General features: G+C 45.0%; 2 protein-coding genes across 3 annotated transcripts in view; one reads left to right on the top strand and one right to left on the bottom strand.

The window, feature by feature from the left end:
* The window catches only part of SLC25A26 (solute carrier family 25 member 26), an 81,644-nt gene extending 68,602 nt beyond the window's left edge, over nt 1-13,042 (top strand). The window contains exons 8-10 of the mRNA XM_059480174.1: nt 6,528-6,592; nt 7,923-7,996; nt 12,617-13,042. Of these exons, the coding sequence (XP_059336157.1) occupies nt 6,528-6,592; nt 7,923-7,996; nt 12,617-12,713 (236 nt within the window). The 3' untranslated portion in view covers nt 12,714-13,042. The remainder of the gene's footprint in view (nt 1-6,527; nt 6,593-7,922; nt 7,997-12,616) is intronic.
* Nucleotides 13,043-15,276: 2,234 nt separating this feature from the next.
* LRIG1 (leucine rich repeats and immunoglobulin like domains 1) overlaps nt 15,277-23,828 on the bottom strand; it is a 92,932-nt gene continuing 84,380 nt past the window's right edge. The window contains exons 14-18 of one of the 2 annotated variants that reach the window (XM_059480029.1): nt 23,096-23,515; nt 21,711-21,833; nt 20,980-21,126; nt 19,567-19,839; nt 15,277-19,357 (exon numbers count right to left, since the gene is read on the bottom strand). In XM_059480029.1, the coding sequence (XP_059336012.1) occupies nt 19,125-19,357; nt 19,567-19,839; nt 20,980-21,126; nt 21,711-21,833; nt 23,096-23,515 (1,196 nt within the window). In that variant the 3' untranslated portion in view covers nt 15,277-19,124. Of the gene's footprint in view, nt 19,358-19,566; nt 19,840-20,859; nt 21,127-21,710; nt 21,834-23,095; nt 23,516-23,828 lie in introns of those variants that run through there. The other variant, XM_059480030.1, reaches the window with a different exon arrangement.

Below are 23,828 nucleotides of genomic sequence, written 5' to 3'. Positions count from 1 at the left end.
TTTGTTTTGGAGGGCACTGAAGCTGCACAGCTGAGGGGAGGCAGCGCGGCTGTGTCTGCACAGGGTTAAGAGATCGGGTGTGTGAGCAGTGAGGGAATGGTTGAGGTAGAACTGATTCCATTCTGGGGCCAAGGGAATATTTTAGGTGACCTCTTGTAGTCTTGTCCAGCTGTATTTTTTCTGTTTATGCTGATGGGAAGGGAGTTTTATTCTGCTTAAGATCCTGCTGTTGGATTTTACACTGACTTCATCAATCAGTGCAAACCAAGTGAGAGCAAATGAAGCAGATCGTTCATTTTAGTTTTGAAACAAATCAAACTAACAGACTAAAAATGCTTTAAAATGCAATCTGTATGTCTGCAGGTGTGAGGGGGCTCATTAATTTAACACTGCTGATTTCTTTACAGTTAGATTGATACAAAAACTGTGTTCAGGCATGTTCAGAGAGCTGGAAAGGTTATCTGATTTACCCAAAGCCTTGCAGAATAATTTCCTGAGGTCAGATTTGGTGCCTCAGTTGAGAATTTAGCCCTGTGCCTCCAGTTCTTTTTCTGTATGTCCTGATTCTGACCAGTCAAAATAAGAGGAGTCTTATTTTGTAGCTCATGCTGTAATTGGTGAGGATAAATGTTCTCTGGGTTACCCTTCCTCCAGCCAGCTTCTCCTTCTTTTTGTCTCCCCATTATTTCTTTTCACCAGCAGCATTGTAATCTTCCTTTCTCATGTGTCCTTTGAGGAGCTGCTTCAAAGCTCAGGAGGTTGAGCTCTTTTGGGATCAGAACCTTCCCCTCTGCCTCCCTCTGAGATATGTTAACAAGCTGGCTCTGATATTGATCTATTCTGGTACTGCATCCATTCTGTTTCACTGAAAATATTTAGCCTTCTTGCTGAGGGGAGGTAGTGGAAAAATAATTTCCTGCATTCTGAACAATGGATTCCAGAGTTAAAAATTATTAACTACCTACATGTAGCTTCAGATGAGGGAAGAAAAGGCCAACCAAACTCTTTATCCCTTTCTCTCAATCCCAAAACAAAAAAAATCTTCACCAGTACCCTGTGAATAAAACAAGATGTATGTGTGCATATACAAGTGATTTTAAATCACTGTGTTATTGTCCTTAAAAGAAGAATGTTATCCATAAAACAAACTTTGCACACAGATATGCCCTCAAATGCCACCATGGTGGTGGTGGGATGGTGAAATCACACAGACAGGCCTTTCTCCTGTGTTCTTTGCTTGAATTCAATACTTTCTAAAAATATGTTAGAGGTCCTGAGGGGCAGGGTAATAAGCTGAAAGAAACAGAAAGAAAAGTCCTGTTTAGCTTCCCTTTATGGCACATATGTGCGTGTGTCTGTATGAGTTGGTTATAACTGTTTGGTGAAGACAGAACCAAGAGCAACAATCTGTTGAATTCCATCCCCAGTGCCTGTGAAATGGCAGCAGTTTCAGCCCTCATGTGTAAAATGGATGTATGTGATCCATGGGCTTTTTATGGAAATGTAAATGGCCTGAACATAAATGTTAGAGATTTGGAATCCTCTCTGACTCATCTGTTAATAATTTAATCCCTCAAGGCCTTGTCCAGCTTTGTCATCATCTTTGGTGTCTTAACAGAGATGTTTGGAGTATTTGGGGAGTGGGAAAAGGTGATACCTGAGCAGAAGAACCCAAGGGTAGATCTAAATGAGATTTTAAGCCTGAGGTTGTGTTTGAACCAAACCTTTCCTCTGCACCACCCCAGCCCTGCAGAGTGCCAAGGCAGGCTGTCCCAGGAGAGCTGCTGGGCTTCCTGTGTTCTCCATGCAAGGGACAGTGGCAAGGAGATCCTGCCACTGGGTATTAGCTGTTGGAAGAGAAAAGCACTGCCCTGGAGCATCGAGGTGATCCCCAGCTTGTCAGAGAACCTGAATATCCATTTAATGTGACTGCAAATTGCCTTCTTTCTCACTGCCATAAGAAGAAGTGTGGCTGAACATTAATAATTAATGCTCTGTGGTAATAAAGTCACCAGGAATGGAGGTGCAAGTCCAGTGAGTCATAATGCACTAAGGAGAGCTTTTTGCACATGAACAGGGAGGATTTCCCATCACTTTTGTTTTGATCTAATCGGCTCTGACAAGATTACACACTGTGTCTAAAAGCCTCTTTAACTCTATAGCTCTGAATAAATTTTTGAGTAGTTCTCAAGATTTCCCTGCAGAGTCTGCCTGGAACATGCTCCTAGCCCTGAATTGGTTAAATCTCTGGAGGGAGCAGTGCTTTGTCTTGGTATTTCTGCTGAAATCCAAAGAGGTTCTTGGATCACTTTGCTGTACTATAGGCAGGTGTCGTTCCCACACTGATAAAGGACCAGAATAAACTTCCTCTTAAAAAAATTTAACATGATACCAATAAAACAAAAGTTAAAATAAGAGCTTATTGATTGAAGAGTTCTGAAAAATGCCATTTGTGAACTTGGAGATCAGTCAGTGTAAAAGGATGCTGTGAGGTTTAGTGTTGGACCTGAGCCACTCAGTTTTTTAACCCATGTCTTGATTTTGAGACAAATTTCAGGAGAAAACGCCCTGGAATGAACATTTCCTCTAAAGAGAAAGGCTCCAATAATCCCTTTTTGCCAATGAGAGAAATGAATACCAGGGTGAAAGTGAAAAAAACCCTGTTTATTAACAAAAACCAAGGTCCTGGGTAACCTCCAGGTGTCAGTACAGAAAATAAGGAAAAAAGCCAATAGTACAGTTTGACCTGAATCGTTTTTCTTTTCCTAAGATGGGCTAATTCCAACAAGGAACAAATTCCTGTCTCTTGAAATGAGCTTGACCTAGAGAACAGGGCTGGTATTGCAGAAGGGAGAGCAGAGGTCTGGGCCATATGACAGAACTCAGACTCAGGGAGAACCCCTGTAATGGCCAGAAGGATTCCCTGAACCCTGCAGAAGAGGTGAGGAGGAGTTAAAATGGTACAGAAAAGCAAGATGCCAAAACTGAAGGAGAATTTGTCTTTCTCCCTTCATAGGATTTTGTTTGAGGATTGTGCCTAAGTACCTGAGAAACATTTTCCTGTAGCAGCAAATTCTACAGGCTGTGAGAACCTAGGGTTATGTATTGTTCCCAGGTGAAGTATTTCCCTCAGTTCTGATGCTTTTATTTGTGTATGACAGCTAAAATGGTATAAAATGCCACCAGCAACCTAGAGGAATATTTTAAGTCTTCAGGTCTTTTTATTCTTATTGCCAAATAAAGGTAAATCATGCTCTGCAGATGTCTGTCACCAGCACTTCCATCAAGGGCTGGTCATTGGGAAGGTGTGAGTAGCAGGGGGATTTTCTGTTTAACACCCTGCCTTGGTAAAGTGTGAATATACAGTGACCATTGTAACTTCTTGGGAGATGGGTGATGAATTTTCCACTACTGCATGAAGGTTTATTTTCCCAGTAGAGGAATTTGCTCAGCTAGAAGTATAAATGAGCCAAGAGCCTTCTCTCATGTGAAAATCCATCTTTAAGCCTACTTGCTGAGCCCAAGTCATCCCCAGCTCTGTCTAGGGAAGGGAGAGAGGAGCCTTGAGTTGGTGAGTGAGTCTGGACACGACTGCCTGCAAAGGTGCCCTGTTCTCCATCAGCTCTGCAGAGAAATCCCATCCCAGGATGATTTAGGAGTGGGAGGCTCCATGTGTCTCAGCCTTTCTTGTCCACATTGAACTCTGATGCTTTTCCTGGTTGCTGATTAGTGGAGCAGGCTCCAGCCTCGTGTGGCAGCTCTTGGTAAATTCAGTGACAGCAGGAATTGAATGACTATTACATAATTAAGTGATTTAAAGATCTGTTGGGCCCTATTGTGGATTAGTGCAGTGCCCAGCTCTCCTATTTTCAATGAATAGACTGCCTTTTACAGTTTGTGTCTGTTGTATCAATCTTCTGATTGGAAGCAGTCAAGTTTTAAGTTCCTTTATTCTCTTCCTGGATACCTGTGTACTCAGTTTAAGAGGTCAATCTAAAATTATCTTGGACATTTAGAGTTAAGGCTGGAGAACATTCATTTTGTCAGACTCTCTGCCTTCAATAAAGAGCAGTCCCCAACAAATGCTAGCTTTAATCTCATGTTTTTGTCAAGCATATACAAACTTGCTTTTAATTTAGCTGCTATCCTGCTGCTTGTTGTGCTTATGAAGCTTTTTATTGTTGCTGTTGCCATTCTGAACTGATTGGTAAATCTGTACCAAATACTTCCCAGTGATGGAAAAAGAAACATTGAAATGTTAATAACGAAAGAGTAGGGAAGATCCAGATGTCAGCTGGGGAAAAAATGAAAACCAATCAGCCTTGATTAAACTTTTCAGATAAGAATTTGGGAACATCATGTCAGGATAAATTGTGTTTGTTCTAACCCGTCCATCAGCCAAGACTGAAGCTGCTGCCAATAAGAAACTCTCAGGAGTAAATGCATTTAAAAAGTTACAGGAATCTGATAAGAGATGTAAGTAAGTCCGACTAAAGTGTTGCCATCAGAGCTGGGTGATGCTTTGAGATTTTTTTGCTTGATACAGGCCTGACAGCCATGTGGTTCACTGTTTAATTTTAGCTTGGTCTGTGGGCAAAGGAAGGCCTTCTACATCCAGACTTGTAAAGCCACTATTTTCCATGGAGATTATTTTTACCATTCTAAAAATACATTGCTGACATGAGTACCGAAGTTTCTATCCGGACCATTCTCGAAGCCTTTCGGTCACTTACACAAAAACTGGCTCACAATAAAAAGATTTTCTGACCTTAAAGAAGGTCCAAGAATGGACTGGAATTTGGTTTAACTTGCTCATAGTTTCTGCTTTGTCTTGTTGAATACACAGCCCATTTTTCTGCTTGTTAGTGAGGTATCACTGCTAGAAAGCTTCCGGCAGAGTGAACCACGTGGGCCAACCCAATGGGAGTGGAGCTGCTCCCAAAACCAGGCATTTGGGGCTGCTCACTGACTCCACTTTCCTGCTAATCTTGTTTGAGATCCAGGGCACTGCACATGTGCCTCACTGCATCTCCTGAACTGTCATGGGACATGCCTTAATTAGCTGTAAGAAGTCAAGCAGGGTGCCAGCTGGCCCAGCCTGCTCTGTCATAAAACAGGGGTTTAATATGTTCAAGTTAAGGTGGTTGAGAAAGAGAGATGCAGGTAAAAACACAAGCCAGCAGGGTGATTTATTTTTTTTTCATTACTTTAAAGATTTTAGAAGAAATGCTTTTTTCCCCTTCTCCCATCCCAAGAAAAGAGAGATCAATTTTTCTACATTCCATAAAACTTGGAACAGAAAATAGATTATTTTTAGCTTATTCCCTGGGCACTGTGTAGGCTTCAGTCTTTGGAGTCACTTTGTTCCCGGCTGTAGCAGATACAGGATTTATACAAGCTCCAGAGAAAAGAAAAAATTAGGAGCAAGAAGAAAGATTTCAGAACAAGTTTTTGCTCTCTTTTCTCCTCCCTTTCTTCCCCTTTAATTCTTCACTTACTGCTGCTCCTGCATTTTAGAAGTTTCCTTCACTTTGGCTCTTCCTCAGCATGAATTACTCTCTTGAAATATTTTGAACAGATGAGGGAAAGATTAGAATTGATTTTAGGATGGGGAAATAAAGGAAAGGAATAAAATCCTGGGAGGAACAGCAGCAGAGCTGGTCCCTAGATAATACAAGAGGCCAGGCTGTGGTAACGGTTAAAATACAGAGCCAGACACACACGTTTGGGGCCAGACATGCAGATGGATAAGCTGAAGATTTCTGGCTGTCAGGAGGAAAGCCACAGCTGAGCTGGCTGGGGCAAGTGACAGTAATGAGCTCCAAGGGTGAAGTTTGGAGAGAGTCGAGAATAAAAATGCCCCTGAGGGTAAGATGGCACTTGTGACAGCAGACTTCTGACAATTTCCTGAGACCCTTGGGCAGCTTCACATTGTTGTTATCCAAAGTGGAGCTGATTTCATCTGCTGGAGATGAGCTCCATCCAAAACAATGACTTGTCTTTTTTCCTTGGAACAGTCCCAGATCCAGTCTGTGTGTATCTATTGAGTAGCCCAAGCATATGTGTTTCAGAGACAGAGCATGATTCTGTCTTGCCAGCATTTAAATGGTCAGGCTTTAATTCTCCAGGCAGAACACAGTGTGGCTGGTTTATTTCCTATCTCTGCAAATGAGTAAGCAGTTTTTTCCTTCCAAACTTGCTGTAGATGTTGGAGGTGGAATCTGTTATCCTTACAACCTTCCTGTGTTCATGTGTGTACAGAGTACAGAACAAAAAGACAGCAATGTCCCCGGGGATGTTTGGATTTACAGTTTAGCAGCAGAGAGCTGTTTTCTAGAGTCAATATCAGTAACAAAAGGTCTGTGTCCAGGCCTTGGGCAGACGTACCTGGGCTCTGACGTGAGGGAACGTGCTGTAGGTATTAATAACAAAGCAGTGTTGACCACAGCCCTGGGAATTATAGGCAGTGTGGCATTCATATTCACACAACAATGTCTCACTTGTGCCTGGTGTTTTAATTTTCTCAGGTGGATTTGCAGCTGCAGTCACCACCCCGCTCGACGTAGCAAAGACAAGAATTATGTTGGCAAAGGTAAGAGGGAGGGAGGGGAGGAGGCCACCAGACAGGCCAGGGGATGGCCTGGGCTTTCCAGGGCTTCTGTAGGTCCTTACAGAATGAAATCCAGCCCCTATTAATAATCATTTCTGCTCCTGTCCTGGAAGGCAGGAGTAGATGTGAACAGGCACTGCATGCAGAGCTAATGAAATTGTTGTGTTCCTTTCCTTGAATGCTTCTCTGGTCCCTTCCCAAGGGAGCTGTCTGAAACAGACCTGGGCTTGTGCTCAGCCTCCAGGCTCTCATGCAGTGTCTTTAGGAGAAAAGCCTTGCAGAGTCAGAGTTAACCCAAAGTTAAACTGCCCATCAGGGATTCATTCTGCTGTTTTGGTATGTCTGTATGTATTTTCTGGTGCTGGATTTTCTGTTGTAAAATGTTAACTATAGAGATTGTGATGGCCAACATCAGCCAACCAGGGCAGGAGGAAGATTGCTTATAAAATCAGCAAGTTTAATAAGTTTAGAAATTTCTGGTGAGTCTGGTGTTCCCATCATCATCTCACTGAGCCAGGGCAGAGCTGAGAGCCACCAAGCTAAGGGCCCTCAGCTCCTAAAGCCTCTCCCAGCCCTGAAAAGAGCTGCTGTGCTGGTGAAGAATGGGCATTCTGGAGTTTCTGTGGGTGTTTTTTACCCTATTCCTCACATCTCTAAATTTGGGGTGTTTCTTGTTGCTAAAATGCACTTCCCCAGCTGGGTCCCATCTGCTGTGTTATCTGTCACTGCTGGGGTGTGTCTTTGGATAGTGTTGGTGATAAACCTGTAAAAACCGGGTTTTATTTACCTCTGCCTCTCTTCTGAGCAACCAGGGAAAGAAATGAGGGTGCTTTGAGACCATTCAGTTTCTATTGATCATTTCACATTAACGAGGTCACACATGGAATTAAAGTGTCTCTAGTCCTGCTGTTTGTCAAGACAATTTTCACATGCAGTACACTACTCAGGGTTTTTTTATTCTTTTAAAGCTAAAGGAGCAGCAAAGTCACTTGGTGCTTTGAGAAAGTTTTTATTAATGTCTAATTGCAGTGTCAGCTGCTGGATGCAGAGCTGAGTGTAGTGCAGAAGGAACTGCCTGCCCAGTTCTGAACTAACCAGCTCTGGGACCTTGATTGTTTTGTTCTCCTGTGTCTCTGCTTCACTTTCTGTCCTTTTTTCCATTCCTGTAGGTGAGGAGCTTTTCCTGTGCCCGGGGTGAGGAGGTTATGGGGATGTCTGTAATTCCTGTCATGCAGCACTAACGAGGGGCAGGAGCCCAGTAAATCACTGAACCTCTGCCAACATTTCCCATCTCTCTCTCTCTGTGCTGCAGGCTGGTTCCAGCAATGCCAGGGGGAATGTCCTGGCTGCCCTTGGTGGCATCTGGAGGACAGAAGGCCTGTCAGGGTAAGGACGTGCTGCACCTCAGGGGTTGTGCTGTCTGTTGGTTTAGGGGCTGTGAGAGGATGGGCTGGGCTCTGTTTCTGTTTAAATACTGGAGTACAGAGAAGCCTTTTGATTGCTGCACACCTGGGCAGGGAGCAGCAGTGGGGTGGCCAAGAACAAATCCCTCAGGGAGGCTGAGTGTCCTCACCTTAGCCCTGGCTGGGGCAGTGTCCAGGGAGGAGCACAGAAAAGGGGCTTTGTTGGGAGTGTATCCAACCTCTGAGCCCAGCTCCAGGTGGCAGAGGTGAGGGTGGCTCTGTGTTAATGACCATGATGGACTCCTCCCTGTGAACATTTGTGATTTGTGTCCATTTAAATTCAGGCACATCTCGTGGCAGGTTCAGCACTTTCATTTGAGGGGTGTGAATCTCCTGTCCTGAGGAGCCAGGGAAGGTCAGCACAGGACCCACAAGCCCCTTCTGGACAGTTTTTCCTCCTCCTGGCAATTTCTTGCAGATTTGAAAGCACCAGCAAGGTGTGCTCTGTTCAATTCCCCATCCTTGTTGTGAAGCACAGTGCGAGCAGCAGTGCCAGTGTGGTGCCAGCAGTGGGATGAGCTGTGAGCTCTGAATCCCCTCTTAGGTCTGGCCCTGAGTGTGTGCCCCCAGATTTTGGCAGTGTGGAACCCATTGCAAAAGTGAAAATTTCCTGAGTACAAAGAGAGGTCTGAACAGCCTCAGAGCAGCTCTGCAGGGCTTTCCTGCTGCACCCGGGGTGCAGAAATGTTCTGGGCTTTCCTCTGACCAGCTGGAAGTCTGAGGTGATGTCCATCCAGTCTCTTTGTCCAGTCCTGAGACAGAGAATTGCTCTCCTGCCCTTGGAGCAATGTAGGAACACACAGTTTTCTGCTAGTGTTTCTAGAGCACTTCGAGGTATCAAAATTATTATTGTTTGTTACTAACACTGCTTCACTTACACCACCTTGTCCTCTTTGAGTGTGTGTCTTATACCAGTAGTTGGCCTCTGAAAGGGAATATGTGTCCTAACTCCTCCAGTCCATGAAGTTCAGCCTGTGCTGCCTTCAGTAGGGCTTGTGTCTCACCTGCCTTTGGCCTGGAAGAGAAACTGAGGGATTTTTCAAAGATTTGGGCTTTTCCCTGTAGTTTTCCCTAGATTTTTAGCCCTGTCACTCCTTCAGGGCACTGTCCTAACCTTTGTTGCCCCGAGCATTGTGCACAACACAGCTTTCTCTGAACATCTGATCTCTGCCTGCCCAGCTAATAAAAGTTCAGCCCTCTTTCTACACATGTGGGAAATAATGCAAAACAAATTGCAGGAAGTTCCTGAGCACTGATTCCAGGAAGGCATCCAGCTGTGCCCCCCAGCAGCACCCAGGGAAGGGATGGGCTGTCTCAGGTTTGCCTCTCAGAGGGGACAAGGTGATGTGGCAGGGGATGAGTTTTGGGCGCTGCAGGGCTTGGTGGGCTCTTAAAGCATGTTTGGAAAGGGACTGGGAGAGCGAGGCCATGTCTGCTGCTAGTGGAAGCTCTGAAGGGTGTGAAGAAACAGGGATTATACTAAGGAAATTTCCCCCACCCTCCAGCAGAAAGTAAAAATGTGTGTTTGTGTTCTTTCCAGAGTGTTTCAGCAGTGCCCTTTCCTAAACAACCCAGAATTAAGCTCTGCCCAAAGATAGCACCACTACACCAGGACCAAAGGGAGCACAATTCAGTTGAAATCAGCAGAAGTAAATCAGCAGAAAAATTCAATTGAATTTTCAGTTCACTTTCAGAGGCCAGCTACTGATATAAGACACACGCTCAAAGAGGACAAGGTGGTGTAAGTGAAGCAGTGTCAGTAAAAATCAGTAATTTTGATACCTCAAAATTGAATTCAATTCAGTTGAAATCAGCAGAAAGCAAAAATGTGTTTTTGTGTTCTTTCCAAGCTGTTTCAGCAATGCCCTTTCCTAAACAACCCAGAATTAAACTCTGCCCAAAGACAGCACCAGTGCACCAGGACCAAAGGGAGCACAATTCAGTTGAAATCAAGACAATAAGAGATCTGGAGAAAAAGTAACGTGCAGAGGAGGCCAAGCTGCGTCAGCTGCGAGGAAAAGGAAGAAAGTCTTGGGAAAAATAAACGCAGAGGCTGCCATGCCTGCTGCCAATTATAAATCTATTAATCAAAACCAATAAAAATGTCGGGCTTTTTTGGCCAGCTCCAACATGACATGATTTATGGCTCCTCTAATAAATCTCGTACTTGAAGAGGAGGAATTCTGAGGGCAGAAAGACGCATTGCTTATTGCCACCTTATTAAAAGCAGAGCACCGGGCTCAGCTTCCTGGTCTGCACCTAGTAAATCCCTCTGCTCCACGCCAAGAAATTCCACATCCCTTTCTGTCAAGGGAGAGCCAGGACCGGCAGGGCTTGGGATGGGGATGGGGTGAGTGGATCCGTGAACCTCTTTGCTCTTGCCAGAGGAGTGGAGGAATCATTCACAGGAAAGGTTTGGGGTTTGCATCTTGTCTGATGGCTTTTCTCACAAGGAGATGGTGGTGTTTGGAAGGCATGGATGAAGCTTCGCAATTTCTTGGTGAGAAACAAACACGAGGGTTATAGAATGGTGATGCTGGTGAGGTGACCTGTGTAGAGTGGTGGTGTTGCACCAGGTGTCCTGTTCCTGCCATGAGCTTCCCAGCCAGAGCAGAATTGGCACGTGTGAGGTACTGATTTAATTTTGAAACAACAATCCCTTGACATCGTTTGGTTTTATTTGTTGAAGTGTGGGTTGTGAATCTGGATTTCAGTGGAAAAATACCAGAAGGGCACAAGCCTCAGCAGTAACAGCACATGCACAGGAAAGCCTCTGGTGCTGGGCAGCCCCTCCAGGGAAGGAGACCAGGAAAATTCTCTTTAGGGAGTAGAGAAGGATTCAATCTCTGAGGAATTTCACCTGGCAGCCAAGCAGGGGTAAAAGCCTCCAGCACTGGGCTGCAAGTTACACACAGTGCTTTTATCAGCACTGGGCCCTCTGTGCTGTGTCCAGGCCCTGCCTTGCCCTGTTTCCCAGGGAAGTTGTAGAATCAGCATCCCTGAAGTGTTCAAAACGTGTAACTGTTCTGCTTGGGGACATGGGCTAGTGGTGGGCTTGGTAGTGCTGGCTTATTTTGGGCTTGTCCTTTTCCAGCCTGAATGATTCAGTGATCCAAAGGGTAACTGCAGGGGTCCTGTTAGGAGCTGAGGAGTGGCAGAGCGCCAGGTGAAATCTGCAGACACAGACCAAATGCAGCTGGACAGCAGATCCCTGCCCAGCAGAGCAGCTTCTGATGGGGCCAGCAGAAATAAACCCAATTTATCTCCTCTGCTGGTGGAGGTAGGCATGGTCCAGAGTATCAGACCTGCCACAGAGCTCTGCTCTCTGCATCTGGGACCTCCCTGCAGCTGTTGAGCTCTGTCCTCATGCAGAGGGGGAGCCCATGGGGAAGGATGGACTGGCAGGTGGGAACAGGAGACTGGGAGAAGCAGGGCCAGGATTCTTGGAAGTGATGGTTGGTGATGGGGGTTGCCAGGGATGCAGCTTCTGGGTAACTCAGTTATGGGCCCCTGTTTGTGTAATAGCTGTGTCTCGAGTGGGCTGTTCTGGAAACAAATGTCTGCAGTGTCTGCCCCTGCTCTGTAATGAGCTCCCTAATTCGGGAGGAGAGGGATGCTGTGTGCTGCTCCCTAGGATTTGCCCTATCAGTGCTCTGTCCATACATGCCTTGTACAAATTACTCTGTTTTAAAGCTGTCATTATGGTAATAGGCCCAATTGCTGTCTAGTAAAGCCATAAAATGTTTCCATCTGCCTGTGTGCTCCAGGCTCCTTAGCAGAGCTCATTGCTGCCAGAGGTTTCCCTGCGCAGGGGGAGCAGGGAGCTCCTGAGCAGCCAGGTCTCACCAGGAATCACAGCTTGTCCCCCCTCAGCAGTGCTGGACAGCCAGGGACAGGATGGATCCCTGTGGAGCTGAGCCAGGCTCAGTGCCAGGGATCTGGAATTGGGGTGGGATGCCAAACAGATTCGAGTTTAATCCTTGCTTGCCACAAGGGAAGCCTGTAATCCTCTGGGAGGATGCACTGGCCTGTCCTGAAGTTGTTGAACCAATTGTGAGTTTGGATGTGTCAAGGAATTGGCTTTGCACGAGTTTCCTGTTAATTTTGAAGAACTGTGCAGATCAGGCAGCTGAAGGGTGGCAGCTGAAGGTGCCACAAATGGAATATTTCTGCTCCCTCACTGTTGTGTGCTCCTGGGAATGAGCCACTCCGTGAGCAGGGCTGGCTGTGCAAGGGGCAGCCCTGAGAGGCTGTGGGGACATTGGGGACAGGCTGTTCCCACCTGTGTGCACTCTTTGTGTCCATGTGCCTGAATTCCCCATCCCAGTGGTCCACAATGGCCTCTGCCTTTTCCTCCTGCACCCGAGGAGTGTGGAGAGGGGTTAAAAACCACAAGCTGTGTTAGGGAAGCCCAGACAGATCCCTGCAGTGAGTAGTGGGGTGGGATTTAGGAAACCAGCAAGGGAGAGTTGTTCTTGGCTCTGCTTCCCGAAGCAGCCCCTGCATCCGCTCCTCTCTCAAAGCTCCTTCCCTCTGCCCTCAGCTTGTTCGCAGGTGTTGTCCCACGGATGGCAGCCATCAGCCTGGGAGGCTTCATCTTCCTGGGGACATACGAGAAGACTCGGCAGCTGCTGCTGTGAGCCAGCCCGAGGAGGAGGAGGAGGAGCGGGAGCGGAGCCTTCCTCCCGCAGCCCTCCCAGCAGCTGTCCCGCAGGCTGAGAGCCACTCTCCCTGCTCGAGAGAAGTAAATCCTCCAATAATCCACTTTCCCAAACATGAAATTCTCCTGCATGGAAAGTGGGTGAGGTAATTTGGGAGAGTTGTGCCAAAAAAAGTGATGTTTGGGGGGTAAACAGCTAATTACGGTGGCTGCAAAAGGCATTATTAGAACTCCTGCAGGGAAAGTGTTTTGGAAAGCTCTGGCTTGGGGGGCTGAGTGGGGAGGCTGAAATAAAGCAAGTTTTCATCATTCAGTGGCACCTGCCTCGTAACAGGGGAGGGGAAGGGGCTGATAGAGTTACAGCCAACAGCACCGAAAGGATCCTGGCCTGGGAGAGCTCTTTGTCAGAGACAATCATCCATTTGTTTCTGATCCGAGCTGTATTTGTGGAAGTCTATATTCCTGTTTATACCTACAGGTGCTCAGCAAGCATTCCTGTGTGGGAGCCAGTGCAGCTTTATTAATCACACTCATATTTCTGCAGTAAAAGCACAGGCTTGTATTATTTTACAGCTGTGCTTGTGCAGAGGCACGAAGCTCTGCCTTCTTTTGGGCTTCAGCCCTGAAGCTGCAGGAGGATGGAAGTGCTGGGATGGAAACCTGGGAGGTCAAGGCAGGGAGAACATCAGAGTTCTGCTGATGTAGAGGGAGAACAAACACCAGACCAGGTCAGTGTCCTGACACCAGTGACACCAGAGCCCCTGCCCAGAGTGCCTACAGCACAGGCTGGATGTTTTATTATATATAAATATATATAATATATATTTATATTATATAATAAAACATATATATATATATATATATATATATATATATATATATATATATATATATATATATATATATATATATATATATATAATATAGATTATATACTATATTATATATACTATATATTATATTATATATAATGTATATTATATATTATTATATATTATATATAATTATATATAATATATACTATTATATAATATAAAAATATAATATATATAAATATAATATATATTATATATAGTATATAGTATATATATTATATATTGTATATAATACATATATTATATAAATATATATTTATATAACATAGTAAAACATATTAGCAGTATTATATATACATATATACTGCTATCCATGACAGAGTAGTAAGACTTTCCAGAGGCCAAAACTTACTGCAGACAAGTAAAACATGCAGAACAAAGGACATAATTCTTAAAAATAATCTTCAATTAAAATAGGGAATTCAGCCAAGTCCTGTATTGGCTGGTTGGTAACGCTGCTCATTAGCATGGCTTGGTGTAGCTGTGCTTCCTGCCACTTTGAGGCTGTCTCTTTTATGACATTCTATAAATACATGTATCACATTCAATTTTAGGGGCTGGGAAAGGAGGGAGATTTATTACTCTGTCTCAAAAATCTATCACATTTCCTATTGAAGATCTTTAAACATAGTGAGGGGGTTAGCACTGCAGTTGATGCATTTAATTACTTGAGCTGTAAATAACCATCTTGATGTCATTGGGTCCAAACGGGGCATTTTTTGTTGTTTTTATTTAATATTGCAGAATCAGTTTTTGTCATCACTTTTTTTAAAATTAAAATTAAAAACCCCAACTAAAACCCAGCCAAAAAATGATTCCCCTTCCTGTGTGCCAGTGGAGCAGCTCTGCACCAAAGGCCAGAGGTACCTGGGAATGGCAGCAGGACACTGACAGTCCCAGCAGGTGGCCAGGGCTGTTCTGCATGCACCACTTTGCCTAATATGGATGAAAAGGACATTTTTAGTTTTGGGACTGCAGGGGGAAAAAATAGACCAAAAAATGCATGGGTTCCCCTATGACTGTTTGCCTTAAGTTTTAGCAATGTTTTATTTTAAGTTTACCAAAATTTAATGTGGCCCATTACTAGGATAAAGTGGGAGAACAACTTAAATTTTACACCAGGCACCAGCCTCTTAAAACCTCTCTCAGTTTTAAAAAATTTTAACTCCTAGATGTGTTAAGGAATTTTGAGTATTCTCAGACAGTCTGCTTTATACCCAAAGTGGTAATTTAAAGGGGGAATTAATTTTAATTTTTAAAAAATTTACAGAAGCTAAGATTTTTAGTTAAAGCAGGATTTCACGCTTATCTCCAAAGCTACCTCTGGAATTTCCACCCAGGGTGGGGTTGGGGTTTGGGAACACCAGAGGTGTTCACAACTGCAGCTGGGTGTGCTGCTGTCCTGTTTTTACTTGGACACACACACACCCCCCTCATCTGTTCTGTTCTCACTGCCAAAATGGGGGGACTTGCCAGCCACTAAAGCAAGCTGATATATTGGAAATGTATTTCTTACAAGTTCTGTATTGTATTTTTCCATCCAGCCCCAAATTCCACCCCATCCACGTGCCAGGCTGTCAGAGCCCCACAATCTCATGGCCCCATTTCAAGAGCAGGTACTCTGGCAGTTAATCTCCATTTTCATGACAGAAAGACAGCAAAGAGATATAGCAATGGATTAGAATTTTATTTGATTTCCAACTGAAACTCCCAAAAGCTCACTCTCAACAGATCAGCTGTAATATTATAAATGAACCTTTATTAAAGACACTTCAATGCCATTTGTTAGACACTTCAATATCTTACATGTTTTTCAATGTACAACATTGTACCAAATTCTCTAATAAATAAATAAATTTGTACACAAAAGTAATACTTCCTCTTTCACATTGCCTCTTAGAAGCAGCAAATTCACATATTTAGTGGAAGTCATAACATTAGGCAGTTAACTTTATTCAGAACCATTATTTTCAATGTTAACATGGCAAATATGCTTTTGTATCTGCACTGGTGATGACATTTCTGCCAGCAAAGCGAGCCCATCGAATCATTCCCATCTCCCCCACGTCCCTGGTTCCATGAGTTGGCTCTGGAGCACTTCTCCCTTCAGCAAAGGGAAAACTCTGCTCGGTTTATAATTTTCTAACATCCATTTATTTCCTCTGCTCTGAATAAACTTGGCACTCAACATAATTCGCCACCTGTCTCAAAGTGCAAACGTGTCAATAGTCAGGGACTGGGACAGACAGGTACTGGTGAATTATGGCTGGCTTCATGCAGGGGCAGCTGCTGCTCCCCCTGAGCCCAGGTCCTTCCCTAACAGGAGATAAGGCTGGGCTGGGTTGGTTGTGATAAACCAAGGGGCAGCTTGCAGCTTTCACTGCCTGAAACCCCCCAGGTGCAGCAGCACTGGGACAGGACCCTCAGTGATGGAGCTAAAGTGACCATGAAGTGTTTCTGCCCTTGTCTCTGCTGCTTGTTCTGAACCACAGTCCTGGCAAAGGTGGATTCCCAGACTCAGCCTCACTGGAACTGGTATTTGAGTTGCTTCTAAGGAAAAAGGTAACAGCACCCCCTCCCACCCATGATAAACCTGCCCCCAAGTAGTCATCACCAGAGTTAGCAACCTCATGTTAGCACAACTCAAATCACAAAGAACTGGGAGTCCTCCATCCACAGGTACCAACAAACACCAACAGAAAGGTTTTATTTATATAAATAAAAAGTGTCATTGTGAAGTCAGAAGTGACAAATATCTGTTTGACTGAGGGGGGCATTTCTTTATATTCCCCCCCCATTAATGGATGAACTTAAAAAAAACCACATAAAAACGTTTGGGATATTTCCATTTAAAAGTCTGTTCAACCATGAATCCACAGTTTTCCTTATAAAATAAATGTATTTCTAACTAGCCCAGAATTGCTACACAAGGCAGCATAACTCACTTGAAGGTGATGTTTTTATATAGAGAGTCTGGCTGTTCAACTACAAAGTGTAATATTGTGTTGCAGGGAAAAAAAAAAAATTTATTGGATGAATTAGTGATACAGCTGTCCCCTCAGGAGTACAGTTTAGTTTTGTTGTCAAAACAGCTCTATGGTATCAAACCCCCACAGAACAGATGTGGGGTTTGGGTGTGAAAATGCATTACACTGGCACAGGTTATTTATTCTAAGCTGGAAAGGCTGGATTGCTGCACACACCTCAGACAGGTAGAGCTGGGTCCCTTTGGGAGGGGAAGGGCCTGTGGTGAGGGCTGTGGTGCTCAGAGTGTGCACACATGGCAGGTAAAACCTCTGTGATGACGTGTTTGAGAGGTGCACTGGTGTGAGACCACCCCTGGTTTACTGCACCAGTTATTTATTTTGGTAACAACTTCTTCCCAGTCAAAACAGCCTTTTCCTCTGGTTGTTTTGGGGCTCTGCACTGCTGAAGAGTTATTTAGTGTCTCCTGTGTGGTCCACTCTAAAGTCTCACACAGTCACAGCTCGAATACTAATTTTTATGAAGTTTTGAAAAATAATGGAATTCAAGTTCTTCCACCAACAGGAAAATATCAGGTTGCCATGTAATTGCTCACTGCTTTTTTTCTTTATAAATTTCATTTGACACAATTGAAGAGCTCTGTTATTAAATGTGTTAAGTACAATAAATTTCCAAGGGGAAGGAAATTTGTGCTAAAAAATCCAATTGAATCACAGAAAGTCTTGAGTTGGAAGGGACAGTCACAGGATTAACTAGGCTGGAAGAGACCTTTGAGATTATCAAGTCCAACCTATGACCTAACACCACCTGATCATCTAAACCATGGCTAAGTGCCAGATCCAGCCTTTTTTAAAACACATCCAGGCATGGTGACTCCACCATCTCCCTGGGCAGCCCATTCCAATGTCCAGTCACTTTCTGTGATGATTTTTTTTCCTAATGTCCAGCTTAAACTTCCCCTGGCACAGCTTAAGGCTGTATCCTCTAATTCTGTCAGTGGTTGCCTGAGAGAAGAGCCTGACCCCACCTGGCTCCAGCCACATTTTGGGAGTTGTAGAGAGTGAGGAGGGCACCCTGAGCCTCCTTTTCTCCAGGCTGAGCACCCCCAGCTCCCTCAGGTGTTCCTCACAGGGTTTGTGTTCCAAGCCCTTCGCCAGCCTTGTTCCTCTCCTCTGGACAAGCTCCAGCATCTCAACATCCTTCCCAACCTGAGGGGCCAGAGCTGGACACAGCACTCCAGGTGTGCCCTCAGCAGGGCCAGGTACAGGGGCAGAATGCCCTCCCTGCTCCTGCTGGCTCATGTTCAGTCAGGTCTCAACCAGTGCCCCCAGGTCCCTTTCTGAAATCTGGCACTGTCCAGCCACTCTGTCCCCAGCCTGTAACACTGCAGGGGTTGTTGTGGCCAAAGTGTAGAACCCAGCACTTGGACTTGTTCAATTTTATGTTGTTGGATTTAGCCCATCTATGCAGCCTGTCCTGACCTTAAAGATGATCTTGTTCCAGCCCTCTGCCATGGGCAGGGAGACCTTTCCTTAGTCCAGGTTGCTCAGAGGTGCAGCCAGCCTGAACACCTGCAGGGATGGGACATCTGCAGCTTCTCTGGCAACCCGTACCAGTGCCTCACCAGCCTCACAGGGAAGAATTTCAATTTCTTCTGTATCTAACCTAAATTTCCCTTTTTTCAGTTTGAACTCATTACTCCTTAAATCAAAGGCACCAGAAGTGTGTGCAGAACCCCAGGTGGGGCCTCACCTGACTGGAGCAGAGGAGAATCTGCTGCCCACAATGCTCTGGATGCAGGCCAGGGCATGGTTGGATTTCTGGGCTGTGAGCACCCATGGCCAGGGCATGTCCAGCCTCTGATCCACCAAGACCCCAAATCCCTCTCCACAAGGCTGTTCTGGTCACTTTTCCACCCATCCAGTACCTGGGATTGCCCCAACCCCAGTGTACATGGTGTAAAGGAACTTCCACTGAAAAGAGGACAATCCCTTTGGAACAGTCTGGCTTTTAAAAGTTCTGTTTATGCATTTAAGGCACCAGAATTATTTCTCTCACAAAGTTTAACAGCAACCTGATACTGAAAACAATATTGCCAAAATTGTAAAATTTCACTCAGTTTTCCATGCACTAAAGATTAAAATAGCCTCTGTAAAAGATATATATATTTTTTTTAATATATATATATATTTATATATGAAAACTCTTATGTACACTTGTATCAAATACTTTTTCTCTTTACACAATAATCCCTTGCATTTATGTGCTTCATATGCAAGTTGACTTTTGAACACTTCATACTTCTCAGGGAAGTTTTAAACTATGTACAATCAGATGACGCTCGAACAGGAGTTTGTTCCCCATACAAGCTTGTTTCTCATACCTCAGTTGGTTGCCTTTGCCAGGCCATCAGTTCAAGATTCGAGGTAGAAGTAAGTAGCCTATATACTCTGTGCAAAAAAAAAAAAAAAAAAAATTTAAAAAAGTAATAGTGTGTTTGTTAACTTGCACATGGCAGTCAGTCTGTGCTCTCAGTCCAGAGATCTGTTGGGCAGCTTGGGCTCGTGAGCGGAGTCGTGGGGCTGGGCTGTGCTGTGGCTGGGCAGGAGAGCCTGCTCCACCTCTGCTTCCCCCTGCAGATCCAGTAGTGCGGGGGGTATTTCAGGAAGCACGTTCAGTTGCTTTAATGACCCTCCTGCAGGCGAAGCTCTCACCAAATTAAGGTTGTTAAGCTCTGAAGGCTTTGCTGCTGCCTGTGAAGAGCCTGCAAAAGCCCAAAGGAGCAGCATGGTTAGGTGACGCTGAGCTGCCAAGCACCCCCACCCTCCATTGGCCCCAACCTTAACAATTCTATCCTCTGCCCAAACCAACCCCACCGGTGCCATCCCCAGGCTGAGGGGAGCACTGGGGCTGTGCTCCAGCCCTGCTGGTGGCCCTGGGGATCAGAGGTGACCCCAGGAAGGAAGGACGTACCGTGCGCGCCCTCCGGCCGTATCCTGTCGTGGTTGCTGGGGTACAGGGTCCCGTCTGTCTCCACCCTCCTGCCACTGGCAATGCCGTTGCAGGGCTGGGCATGAAGAAGGCTGGTGCCAGCACCCCTCTTCCTCTGGTGCTCCCTGCTGCTCAGTGCATTGGGGTGGGTGTTCTCCACAGTCTTTAGGCCCTGGCAGTCCTTGGGGTAGGGGTGGACGCTGTCGCTGTCCGTGCTGCCGCTGCACTCCGTGCACACCACGGGCAGCCCGTAGCCTTGGGGGAGGAAGGGAAAACCAGCAGGGTGAGAGAAGCAGCTGGAAGTGGTCAGCACTGGAGGACACAAATCATGGAAGGAAATGGCAGTTCACTGGGGGAATCTCTCACTAAATAACATGGACACTTCATGGTCTTACACAGCGCTATTCCACACCCACCATCACTCAAGGTAGTTCCAATTAACAGCTTTAGTTATTTAGGGATTCATTTGCACTCCAAAGTACTTGTAACTTTCTTTTTTTTAAATAAACTATGCATTTATTTCCTTTTCCTTTCTAATCAGGGTAGAAGTGCAAAGTGGAACTTTACTGTAGCTGTGTTAAAATACCAAGTTATCTTTCTTATTTTTAATATAAGAATTAAGAATTAAATAATTCTTAATTAATTAAGAATTATCTTAATTTTAATATTCTTATTTCCTGTGCTTTACAGGGAGCAGCATCAGCTTGCACTGATATCTCAAGATATGTTATTAATGGTAGTGATATCATTAGATGAGCAGAATTCAAAGCAGCAAAGAGTTTCTAAATGCTCAAAGTTAATTTCCTTAGTGCACTCAACAACTTTCCATTATTAAACTTTACATTAGTTTCTCCTAGAGAGAAAATTTGTTTCATTGGCTGATTTTCTGTGGCTTTTACAATGCAGTGTGAAAACAGAAAGCACATCCTAAAAATAGAAAAGTATGAGTGGAACACCATAGAAATTGGCAAAGAGCAGAGGCAGGTGTAGTGCCCAAAACAACCTTTAAATTTTGAAAATAAATTTAAAAGCTGAGCTTTAAAGTCAACAGCCCTTTTAAAAGAGCATGAAAAAATTTAACACTTTCAGTTTTGAAAGTGCTCTCATAATTTAAGAATATTTCAAATCAAAATTCCCATCAGCCAGCTGCACAGAATGGCAACTGGGAGCTTTACTCTGCCTCTTTCTGACAGTTCCTCAAATTCCAACTATCCGAGCTTGAGAGAGTATCAAAGCAAGCAGGAGAAAGTAAACTTTCTGTGCTTGCACCTGAGAACCATTATGAGCTTTTTTTTCTCTAAAGGTAACAATTTCTTGTGTCAATGCTGTCTGACTTGGAGGGTTTTGTGATCTGTACAAACACAAAATGCCTTCCCAGATTAATGGGTTTTGTACCTGTCTTATCTGGAACAAGCATTCCATCAGCCATGTCCTCAGTTTTCCAAGTGTCTTTGTTATAGCTGATACACAGCTTGGGCTGCCTACAACCTGCAGCAGGAGCTTCAACATCTGGACACCTTCCAGCATCAGCCTGACACATCCCTGTAACAAACAAACCATCTGGGTAAAGATCACAGCCATCTGCTCATAGTTAAATGACTTGTTGGTCTTACTTACACTGGAAAAGGGATGAAAAATAGAAATGGAGATAAAAGATAATTTTCAGCAAACATTTAACAGAGTAAATGCTGCACAATCTCACAAGGATCTTTGTTCAGAACTCTTAACTTCTCCTTCCTAATGTGCTGTGTTTAAATAGTGTAAAACCCCAACATTTAATTTCAAAGCCTGGAGGCAGGGACAGGCAATGTTAATGCATTTTCTAGTATGACTGTGGGTAACTCTGCTGCCAAAAACAGAATCCAAAATTAGCAAAAAACCAGTCCTTAGGGCCTGACTGAGCAGTTTCTGAAGCAGTCAGCTTGTAGGAACACTTACTCCTGGGAGAGGAGAGCTCTGTGAAGTCAAACACAGATCCCTGCTCTGCATAAATGCAGGAGTTACTTTATAAAGATCTCGCAGATAACTCAGAACAAACACAAACACAGAAGTACTCTGGGCTGAGATTTCTACCTCCCCTGTCAAGTTCAGAGGCAGCACTGCAGAACAATGAAAGCACAGCTCACCATTGCTGTCGATGTGCCCGTTGGGCTGCTGGCTGTCCACGCCAATGGCCACGTCCTGGCGCTCCGAGAGGGTCCCCTGGGAGGACAAGTAGCTTGGCACATCAGGAGGCACTATAGTCTCATCTGGAGCAATGGCAGAAGGGAAAAGTCAGCTCCCAGCAGGATTTTTCAAAGGAAATTCACATTTTCAAGGGGGATTTGGGACCTGATCTAGAACCAGTTGTTTTCTGTAGGTGCACTAGAAACTGAACTACCTAAATATTCCCTTCCCCTCAGAAGCCCCATTCCTGATTTTTCAAAGCTCACAGCTGTGGGAGAGAGTGCTGATAAAGGCACTTTGAGTGTTTGCATGTGGCATGGTCAGTACATTGTAGGTGGAGAAGAACTATTTATTCAGAACAAGTAAATCCTTCTCTTTCCCCTGAAATTCAATCTGTCCTTTGACTTTTACTTCTGCTTCCTGAAGTCAGGAGTAAAAGCATTCTGCAGAACAGGGTGTTTGATTCTCTTAAGCAGGAAATAAGTCTTAAGCCTCTTGGCATTCTCCATTTTCTATCAGGCAATTTCAGCTTCCCCTGCCACACAAAACCAAGTAAAACTCAATTATATTGGGCACGAAGCCATGGATTTTGAGGACTAAAGAAAAGGAGTCATAAAAGAATCCCACTAATACATCACACTTATAATAGGCTATCCAAGACTTCCTACCTAGCCCACATCTTTAAAAATCCTTTTGTACTCTATCTAAAGCTAAGGAAGGCTGGAAATTCCAAGCAGGCTGGGAAAGTCTTAGGCTGGTTCTTCCATACTTCTGTTTTGTTCAGAGGCTGCATAAGGAGGGCAGGAGATTTTATTCTCACTGCAACATCTATTTCAGCATCAAATTATCCCCTATGAGTATCAGGAGAAAGCAGTAAGTGCTAATTCTTCCTCTAAAAAGTAACAGATACCTCCATCATCAGGGGGGGTATCTGTTATAGCCAACATGGAAAAAGGGATTCCAGCTTCTAAGCCTAATTTTTCAAGTTTTGACTTTGAAGACTTTGACAATACATTTTTCCAACAACCAAGACAGGTTCCCAGCATCACGAACATCATCCAGACTGTCTCAAAAGTTATCATTTATGGTCATGGAAAACCAAAGTAACAAAGCAACAGCTGGAACTACAGCCAAGTGGAAAAGACCTTCCTGAAGAGCAAGCCAAGGGGAGAAATGCAGCTCTGAACATGCTTCAGCAGCAATTGTGAGAGCTGGTTCCAGCCCTGGGAGGCAGGAGAAGCTGCAGTTCCAGGGGACTGTGGGGCTCCCTGCCGAGCTGGCTCAGCCTCGGTGGGATCTCTGCCAGCACAAAAGGTTAGAGGGGACCCGAGGACACTGCAGCTACCTGTGTTGGTGACACTGTACTCCTCACTCTTCTTCCTGGTCTGGTAGATGATGCAGACCCAGACGAGGGAGGTGAGCACGATGCTGCAGACCACGGCGATGGTGATGATGCCCACGGTGGTGCGGTCCTTGCGGCAGCCCAGCGCCTGCAGGATGCTGACGTGGCTGTGCGCGCGCTCCGTGCCCAGCGTGTTGGACATCTCACACGTGTACTTCCCTGCGTCCTCCAGCACCACGTTCCTGACAATCAGCAGCTGGTTGCCCGAGGTGAAGTGGTGCCTTTCTGTCACCACCAGGGGCTGATCACCCTTCAGCCAGGTGATGCGGGGCGGGGGGCTGCCCGTGGCTTTGCACTGGAGAGCCACGGTCTCGCCGACGGACACCACGTGGTCTTCCAGGGGATGGAGCAGGGATGGTGTCTCTGCGGGAGGACAAGCACAGAAATTGATTTTTAGGGATGGTGTGTAGGAGTGATGGGGGTAGGACGGGCAGGACAGATGGAGATGAGAGATCCCTGTAACCAGGGCTTGGAACTTGGGGTTTGTTGCAAAGAGTCTGGTGCAGGGACCTGCTGGGAGCTGCCAGGCACAGCTCAGAGCAGGCCTGAGAGAAGAGAGGGGTAGGGAGGATGAGAGGGTAAGAGTGTAAAAGGGTAAGAGAGTAAGGGAGTAAAAAAGGTAAGAGAGTGAGGTTCCCGTTACAATACAATAAATCTTCTGTGTTGAATGTTCTGA

This window comes from Ammospiza nelsoni, chromosome 11 (assembly GCF_027579445.1).
Source record: "Ammospiza nelsoni isolate bAmmNel1 chromosome 11, bAmmNel1.pri, whole genome shotgun sequence".
In the NCBI taxonomy this organism is placed as follows: Eukaryota; Metazoa; Chordata; class Aves; order Passeriformes; family Passerellidae; genus Ammospiza; species Ammospiza nelsoni.
The sequence above is the reverse complement of the archived record's forward strand: the minus strand, read 5'-3'. Positions and strand labels throughout refer to the sequence as shown.